General features: G+C 51.3%; 1 protein-coding gene across 1 annotated transcript in view; it reads left to right on the forward strand.

The window, feature by feature from the left end:
• FANCA (FA complementation group A) overlaps nt 1-8,623 on the forward strand; it is a 45,625-nt gene that overhangs the window by 36,376 nt on the left and 626 nt on the right. The window contains exons 32-42 of the mRNA XM_063141412.1: nt 176-345; nt 952-1,057; nt 1,543-1,602; nt 3,083-3,187; nt 3,695-3,807; nt 4,804-4,945; nt 5,180-5,242; nt 6,079-6,184; nt 6,528-6,603; nt 7,576-7,732; nt 8,479-8,571. Coding sequence (XP_062997482.1) covers nt 176-345; nt 952-1,057; nt 1,543-1,602; nt 3,083-3,187; nt 3,695-3,807; nt 4,804-4,945; nt 5,180-5,242; nt 6,079-6,184; nt 6,528-6,603; nt 7,576-7,732; nt 8,479-8,571 — 1,191 coding nt within the window. The remainder of the gene's footprint in view (nt 1-175; nt 346-951; nt 1,058-1,542; nt 1,603-3,082; nt 3,188-3,694; nt 3,808-4,803; nt 4,946-5,179; nt 5,243-6,078; nt 6,185-6,527; nt 6,604-7,575; nt 7,733-8,478; nt 8,572-8,623) is intronic.

Consider the following 8,623-nt stretch of genomic DNA (forward strand, 5'->3'; position numbering starts at 1 on the left):
GAGAGGAGAGAGCAGTTTTAACCTGGCAACAAAAAGATAACGTTGGTGCCAGGCGGGCTTCATTGGAGCGAAATTGGGGAGCCACCACTGAGAAGGCTGTCTCTCGTTGCTGTCCTCTGAGCCTCCCTCGAAGGAGGGCCTTGAATATATAAATGGGCTGCTCTCTCGATTGTAGGAGATGCTGCTGGAGCTGGAGTTGGAACGCAGGAGAGCCCCACTTGACGCCCGCAACGAAGAGGAGTATTTCCTGTTCCAGGTTTTCCAGAGGAGGCTAAAAGCTCTGGGGAATGGATCCGCTGTGGGCGGACGGCTGCTCCGGCATCAGGAGCTGCTCCTTCAAAATAGGTGAGTACGTAAGTACTGCAGGCAAGTCCTTGTCACTTCAGGGCTAGTTAGAAGCACAGCTGCACAGAGGTCCGTGGGCTGCAACACTTCCCTTGCGACTTTCTCCTGGGCTCCGCTAACATGGGCAGGGAGAATATTAAGAATCGTCCGGACTTGGCCCTGGTTCTTCCAGCGCTTCTGTTCGGATCGCCGTTGGCAGCTTGGCAGGAGTGCGGCTCCTCTTTCGGCCTAAGGGCCAAATTCCATTCTGGAGCAGCTTTCGGGGCCCACGTCCCAGTGGTGCACGGGTCTGAAGGGAAAAGGGTTGGAGCCCAAATATAAAAAATACTGGCATATTGGAGCTCCAGGCTCTTACTGCCAGTGGAAGAGCCTTAGGGGAGAAGTTTCAGCCTTTTAGAATGGTGGGGTGGGAATAATGCACAAAAGCTGGGAAAACCACCCTATGGTCAGTGGTTGGGGGGCGGGGAAGGGGGTGTGGCCGTTTGGGGAACCCCTGGGGCGGAGGTTTTGCCCCCTGCATTACCAAGCGCCCTCTTCCTCAAAGCCAGAGAGGAGGAGGAGGAGGAGGGCAGAGCTTTGTCCTGAAAGGAGATCCTTTGTGTTCAGGATTCTCCTGGGTCTCCCGCCATCGATCCTCACCGCAACCCAGCAGAAGGGAAAGAAAATCGTTCTGGACTGTGAAGACTTCTTCTCTTTTGTAAACACAGAACTGGTGTGTACCTTTTCCCTAAAGAACAGTGGGGCGCCCGGTAACGGCTGCAAACTATGACTTTTGCAGTCTGGGAGTGTCAGAAGGGTCGTTGTCGTCGTCGTCGATTCATTTAAGCTGCTTCTGGGGACTAAAGCAGACTGTGGTTTTAATCCCAGCTGCTGATCTTTAGAGTCTGCACGTCTCATTCTAGCCTACTGTTTCTTGGAGATCAGCACTGCGTGGGAAAGGGCCTTCCAGCCCTCTTTCTGTGGCAGCCTTCTCACGCCTTGCCTGCTCTCCCAGGCGCAGCAGCACCCCGAGAGCAGCTGTGCTGCCAGCAGCTGGACGGGAAGTCTTAGCCGTGGGCCTAAGGGCCGCGCTGTGTCCTGGTCGTTCACGCTCTGGCTTGGAGTTCGTCGTCTGGGTATCTGGGGAATGTGTTCCTCATCCCCTACGATGCTTTATGGATTCATTCTCTCTCTCTCTCTCTTTAAATGCTGTTACAGAGGAATCTCTGCTCCAGAGGCTGTGCGCTCCCTTACGACATCACTGCTCATTTCTTCAGGGTAACAGCTCACATTACTCTCCTACATGTCTCCCGCCGTGCGACTTGTTTACAGGGAAGCAACTGAACTCCCCAACCTCGATCTACTTGTGTATTAAGAGCAGATGTGCACTCTAGTTGTGGGTGGGGATAGTGCGAAAGAGATAACAATTAGGGTATTACGTGAACATCCATTCCTATGCTTATTCCTGTTGCAGCTTCTTATTGTAGGACAGTGGAAGACGAGCAACTGAGAGGGGATCTACACATCGTCGTGAAGGCGCTTGAGTGTGCCTGTAGTGCGCCCCAAAACTCATCGTGTAGATCCTGCCCTATACTGGCCAGAAGAGGTGGAGGAGGACGAGGAGGAGGCGGCAGCGGCGGCCCCGCATCGCCCCTTGTGGGGATGGGGCGAAAAGTTTCTGGGCTCGGCGGCTTCACTGGGGAATCCGGCCGCGTCCTTGCCGCTGCCGCCCACCTCCCCGCCAGCCTCCTGCTGCCGGCGAAAGAGCCGCCCCACCTTCTTCTGCCGAGCTCTCCGCCCCGGATGGCTCTTTCGCCGGCAGCAGGAGGCCGGCGGGGAGGTGGGCAGCGGCGGCAAGGGCACGGCTGGATTCCCCAGCGAAGCCACTGAACCCAGAAACTTTTCGCCCCGTCCCCGCGAGGGGTGATGCGGGGCCGCCTCCTCCTCCTCCTCCTCCGCCTCTTCTGGCCAGGCTAGGCAGGATCTACACGATGAGTTTCGGGGCGCACTGCAGGCGCACACAAGTGCCTTCACAACGATGTGTAGATCCCCCCTGAGACAGGGCAATGATAAGGTCAGGCAGCGGAAGAAGAACTGATGGGTGTATCTGGGATACCCAAAGGGAGTGTTGGGGGAATTGCTTAGGTGAAATGGCAAGAACGGGGGGGGGGGGGGGGGGGCTTTCCGCCAAAGTTCAATTTCAGAGAAGCTCACAGATTGCGGGGGGGGCAGGGTGTGTGTATTCCTGTGGTGGGCGGGGCCAAGAGAAAAGGGGCGGGGCCAAAGTACCAGCATGTTATAACTTAAGCTCTTACTGCCAGTCACTAAACCTTGGGGGGGGGGCATTTCAAGCTTTTAGAAAGGGAGGGGAAACTACAAAAGCCAGGAAGCCACCGCATGGTCAGCAGTCAGCCGAAAGGAGATGTGGCTGGATTTGGCCCGCGGGGCTGAGGTTCAACATCCCTGCACCAGAGTTACTAGGCAGTCGTGATGGGCAGCGTCCTATTGCCATTGTATGCAGCTTCTAAGTACTTTAGAAGAATGCAGGGCTCGGTTCAAGAAGCCATTGCTTCCCTGCGGCGTCATGTCAGTGGGACGCATGCCGTTACTTTGCCCTAGAGCAGCCTTCCTCAACCTGGGGCGCTCCAGATGTGTTGGACAATCTCCCAGAATGCCCCAGTCCAACACATCTGGAGCGCCCCAGGTTGAGGAAGGCTGCCCTAGAGGGTTGCATCCAGATGTCCTTGCTGTCCTTCAGGGCCTGCTGAGCGCCAGTTTGGAATGTGATAACGCTGCGCAGGAGGTGACGGCTCTTTTCACATCGTGTCAAGCCAGATGTCCTGTTATCCTTTGTTCTGCAGCGGTAAGAGACCCGTGATCTTGATTTCATCGTTTAATCGCCTCCTTGGAAGTATTCTAAAATCTCTTGGCCCAAAATACAATGCAAATTCTGCTAATGTATTGTGAAGGGACCCAATAAGCTAGCATCTTTTGGAAACTATTGAGGTGCACTCCATTTTTTTTTTAACTGTAGTAACCTATCCTGGGAAGACCCTATGCTAAAGTATTCAAGTTCAAGCGTTTGCCTTCCAAAACTTCCTATTAGCTGTTGGTGCAACCACATTGTAACACCTTAAAAGTGGCTAATTGTAGACCCAGTAGGTATATTGTTCTAAATTGTTTAAGTGATATATTATTCTAAGCCACCTATTTTAAAAAAATCTAAAAGATGGATTATACGTTTATTAAATAAGTGAAGAAGGGGGAGATCTGATTGGTTCCTTGGACAGGAGAAGTCCTATGTAGGAGTGGGATCTAGAAGTGCAATTTTTAAAAAGTGGCTGACTTCTCCTGTCTTGGCTCAATGAAGCGGTGGTGGCAGAGGTTGGAGCCCGTGCTTTGCTCAGAGTGGAAGAGACTCTTCAGAGCGCCCCTCGCACCGGGATTGCAAAGCCTTCGGGAGATACAGTCCTCAGTTAGTGGGTAAGTTCAAGAAACCCTGTGTCTGTGCAGCTATAGAGCTTGGGTGTTGCATTCATGCCTCCCATCCCGACTATGAGGAGGTAAGTTCGGCCCTGGTTAGGCCTCATCTAGAGTATTGCATCCAGTTCTGGGCACCACACTTCAAGAAGGATGCAGACAAGCTGGAGCGTGTTCAGAGGAGGGCAACCGGGATGATCAGGGGTCTGGAAACAAAGCCCTATGAAGAGAGACTGAAAGAACTGGGCATGTTTAGCCTGGAGAAGAGAAGAGAAGATTGAGGGGAGACATGAGAGCACTCTTCAAATACTTGACAGGTTGTCTCACAGAGGAGGGCCAGGATCTCTTCTCGATCCTCCCAGAGTGCAGGACACGGAATAACGGGCTCAAGTTACAGGAAGCCAGATTCCGGCTGGACATCAGGAAAAACTTCCTGACTGTTAGAGCAGTACAACAATGGAACCAGTTACCTAGGGAGGTGGTGGGCTCTCCCACGCTAGAGGCATTCAAGAGGCAGCTGGACAAGCATCTGTCAGGGATGCTTTAGGGTGGATTCATACATTGAGCAGGGGGTTGGACTCGATGGCCTTATAGGCCCCTTCCAACTCTACTATTCTATGATTCTAAGTTTGGGGAGAAAGTCAGGGTTGAAATCTATTACTTTTTATTCTCACCTTGATAAACTTGGTTTAGTCTGCTGTTGACGTAGATCTAGGTGTATAAGCATAGAATCATAGAATAGCAGAGTTGGAAGGGGCCTACAAGGCCATTGAGTCCAACCCCCTGCTCAGTGCAGGAATCCACCCTAAACATCCCTGACAGATGGTTGTCCAGCTGCCTCTTGAAAGCGGCCTCTTGAAAGCAGCTCACCTTTTCAGCCAGGTCCTGCACCTGATGAAGTAGTCCATCTTCTACGAAAGCTCAAGCCACAAAAAACCAGTTGGCGCTCACGATGTTAGAGTGTTCCTCCCTGACCCCTGTTTTGGCTCTCCCATCTAGCTTCCTCTCATCAGAGGCAGCATCCCTGGTCTCTGACACACCATGGATTTCTGCTGCCTTCCTACATTTTACTGTTCAACAGCAAACGGTGCATGAAACGACAGGAGAAATGCTGAAGCGGTTGGGGCCTGGAGCAGAACAAGTAAGAGGTTACATTGTGAAACTTCCCCTCCAGGATGCTTTTCAGGTGGGGTGGGGGACCTTCTGTGGGGTGTGTTTGAGTTCTAGCCGAATGCAACCACGGGGCAGTGCCCACGATGACACGGAGGAAGGCGCTGACCTGCTGGCATGGGGCATTCTGAGAGATGGACTCAGTGTTTGAACTTCAAGACAATAGCTTATACGGTGCGTGTTTTGTGTGTTTTAAAACCGGCAGCTCCTGGTGTTCCTCCTCTTCTTTTCAGTCATGGATCTCATCTCGACGAGAGTAGCACCGCAGGTAAGGCCACCTTTTCCAAGCATGCTTGCTGCTGCAGGGAAGTAGAGGAAGGTCTGATGTCCTGTCCTTCATTGTTGTTTGACTTTCACAGGAGCTACCTTGATTCAATTTTGTTCAAGGTGGTGGTTTTAACCTATAAAGCCTTACCTGGCTTGGGACCACAATACCTGACGAACGCCTCTCCCAACATGAACCTCCCCGTACCCTGCGCTCAACATCTAAGGTCCTCCTCCGAGCGCCTACTCCGAGGGAAGCTCAGAGGATGGCAACAAGGGAGAGGGCCTTTTCAGTGGTGGCTCCCCAATCCTGGAATGATCTCCCCAATGAGGCTTCCTTGGTGCCAACATTGTTATTTTTTCGGCGCCAAGTCAAGACTTTTCTCTTCTCCCAGGCATTTAACAGCATTTAACAACATATGCTGAGTTTGTTTTTAATAGACCCCAGAAATTTTGTTGTTTAAATGGATACTGTTTTATTCTGTTGTTTTTATATTTTTGATGTTTTTAGATTTTGTATACTTTTTAATGTTCACTGCTTTTAACTTTTGTAAACCACCCAGAGAGTTTCGGCTATGGGGCGGTATATAAATTTAATAATAAATAAATAACATTGGCATCATTTAAAAAGCACAATAGTCTGTTTGACGCTTGTCCTCAAAGGATGCCTGTGCTATAATGGGTTGCTCGTATAAACCTCGTTTCTACAGATGAGCAAACTGAGGCTGAGAGGTCGTGGTTTCCTCAGAGCCACCCAAGGGCTGCCGTTCCCAGGGGCTCTTTGGATGGCAGGAACCAAACCAAATGGGCTCTCATGTGCATTTCTTTTGCAATTTGCAGGAAGGACTGGATGCTCACAAAGCCTTGGATTGGAGCTCAAAGGTGCTCCGGTGCTTGGAGGGGCGCAGCGGGCCCTGGCTGGCAGTCTTCAGTTCCGCGGGGAAAGGTACGGGCGTCGTTACATCCACTCCAGTTCTTGGTGTACACTTGATAGCAGCGCTGTGAGAAAGGGTTGGCCCTTCTAGGCCCCTTCCAACTCTACTATTCTATGATTCTAAGGCAGCCTTCCTCAACCTGGGGCGCTCCAGATGTGTTGGACTACAACTCCCAGAATGCCCCAGCCAGCTGTGTTGGACTACAACTCCCAGAATGCCCCAGCCAGCTGGCTGGGGCATTCTGGGAGATGCAGTCCAACACATCTGGAGCGCCCCAGGTTGAGGAAGGCTGTTCTAAGGTGTGATGGACCTGCTGCTGCTTGACTAAGATCCCTGTCTCTTCTGGCATTGCAGGCCAGGACCCTTGTCAAATCCTGCGTGGTGCTGTGTCGGATCAACATTTGAGGCTGCTGCCATTTGCCTTCTATAGGTAAATTTTAGAACGGCATTCTGCATGTAACAAACTTACTTCCTGAGGAAATCCAGGTCCGTGGGAAATGGTCAGAGAAGGAACTTGTAAGGGCAACTTCTGGTTTGGAAGCAGTTCAGCGCTGGCTTAGCCAATTAGTATCTTATTTCCAGTAGCACTTCTCAAAAAACAACAACCCTGCAATATCCCCAAGTTCAGAAGAAAGTATTTTTCTTCTGCTGCTATCTATTTTATGGATTTGCTTTTTTAAAAAAAATGCCTTTAACTTTTGCATTTTGGTATTTTAGTGTGTTTGTGATTTGTATATTGGCCACTTTGGGTGTTGTTTAAAAAGACAGAGGATTTAATAATAATAATAATAATAGGTAACCACTTTCCCTGCCCTTAGAGGGATCTCATCAGTTTCCCTTGGATTTAATCCCGTTTTGCTTCACCCAAGCGCTCTTCCACCCTGAGTCGAAGTCTAATGTGAACCGCCCAGAGAGCTCCGGCTATTGGGCGGTATAGAAATGTAACAAATAAATAAATAAATAAATAAAGCTGACTTCACAAGCCAAGAATTGCCATTTTGGGGTCTGGGGAACGGTCCCCTGCCTCAGCAGCTCTTCTGCCACAACTAGGCGGATGCCACCAGGGTCTGTAAGCAGTGCACAAGGGGGTGAGCTTCTCCCAGCCCACCCAGCACCTGAAGATCACACACCCCTCTATCAGCACCTGGGGGTCCCGGTGCCCCTTCCCCTTAAAAATCCCCCTCCAGTCCTGCCAAGGCTGTCCTGGCAGAAAGAATCAGCCCCTGTTCCCATCCTCCGTTTTCCTAACCCCTGGTTTGAATTTTCACGTACTAAGTAGTGTGGTCCAAGAGGCTTGATATCACTTTGCCTCCAGCATGGCGTGGCTACGCGAAGTCAGGAGGAAGCGGGACTTGGCCACGTTCTGCCTGCTCCGAGCACTAACTTGTGCTTTCTTTATCAGCCTCCTCTTCACCTTTGACCCGGAACAGCTTATCGGAGGGCAAACGTTTCTGCATGTTGCCATTGACATGTACACGCAGTTGCTGCAGCTCTTTATGGACGGGGCGACCGTGGCAAGACCGAGCCAGCGAGAAGGGAGGCTGCCTGCCCGTGAGCCTGTGAGCCAGTTGTGGTGTCGGTCCTCGGCTCCTTCCATCGCCACCACCCTCTTTCCTTCCTAATTGTCCTGTCCGCAGTGTATATTTACCTGTTGTGTTGACTTTCATGACTCATGATTTGGACTCTGCCAGCTCATACTTGGCAGACCTGGGACAGATGAGGGCTCAGTGGTCCGTTCGTGGAGCGAGTGTGTGAGAAAGGGAGAAAGACGGCAGCCGTGCTTATCAGCTTTGCATTTCACCCCCTTTTGCTAGCTTCAGGGAGTAAATAAAGTCACATGTTCTGAAACTAGCCTTTTGCTTAAAGGCTGCAGAGAAAGATGTCTGAATAAGGCTAGTTTCAGGGGGCCCAATTCTTCACCCTAACTGTCCTAAGCAAGGGTTTAAAGCAGAGACAGATTTAGGTTAAACATTAGGAAGAGGTTTCTAGCTGCTGGAGTGCATAAGAACATCAGAAGAGCCCTGACGCTGGATCAGGCCAAGGGTCCGCCTAGTCCAGCACTTCCGTTCACACAGTGGCCAACCGGTACTGGAGTTACCTGCCCACTGGGGAGGCTGGAGAATCCCCAAGTCCAGGGCACTCGCTTGGAGAGGACACCCTGCTTCAGGTCAGAGTCAGGTCTCTCCATGTGGTGCCCTTGGCCATGCTGTCCTGGGATGATGGGAGTTGTAGTCCAGCTCATCAGGAGGGCTCTTAATGTGAGAACAAGCTGCGGTGTTGCTTGAACTGCTTTTGTCTTCCTCAGGAGGATTCTTTAGCGCTGATAAAGAGAGCACGGCGGTTCCTGCTCTGTGTGATCCCCCGGTGCCCTCGAGGGAGCGTTTCCAATATCCAGCAGGTGAGTGAAGGTCTTTTTGCCAGCTCAAAACTTCAGAAATTTGGGGGCGTCT

Source organism: Elgaria multicarinata, chromosome 14 (assembly GCF_023053635.1).
Source record: "Elgaria multicarinata webbii isolate HBS135686 ecotype San Diego chromosome 14, rElgMul1.1.pri, whole genome shotgun sequence".
Classification (NCBI taxonomy): domain Eukaryota; kingdom Metazoa; phylum Chordata; class Lepidosauria; order Squamata; family Anguidae; genus Elgaria; species Elgaria multicarinata.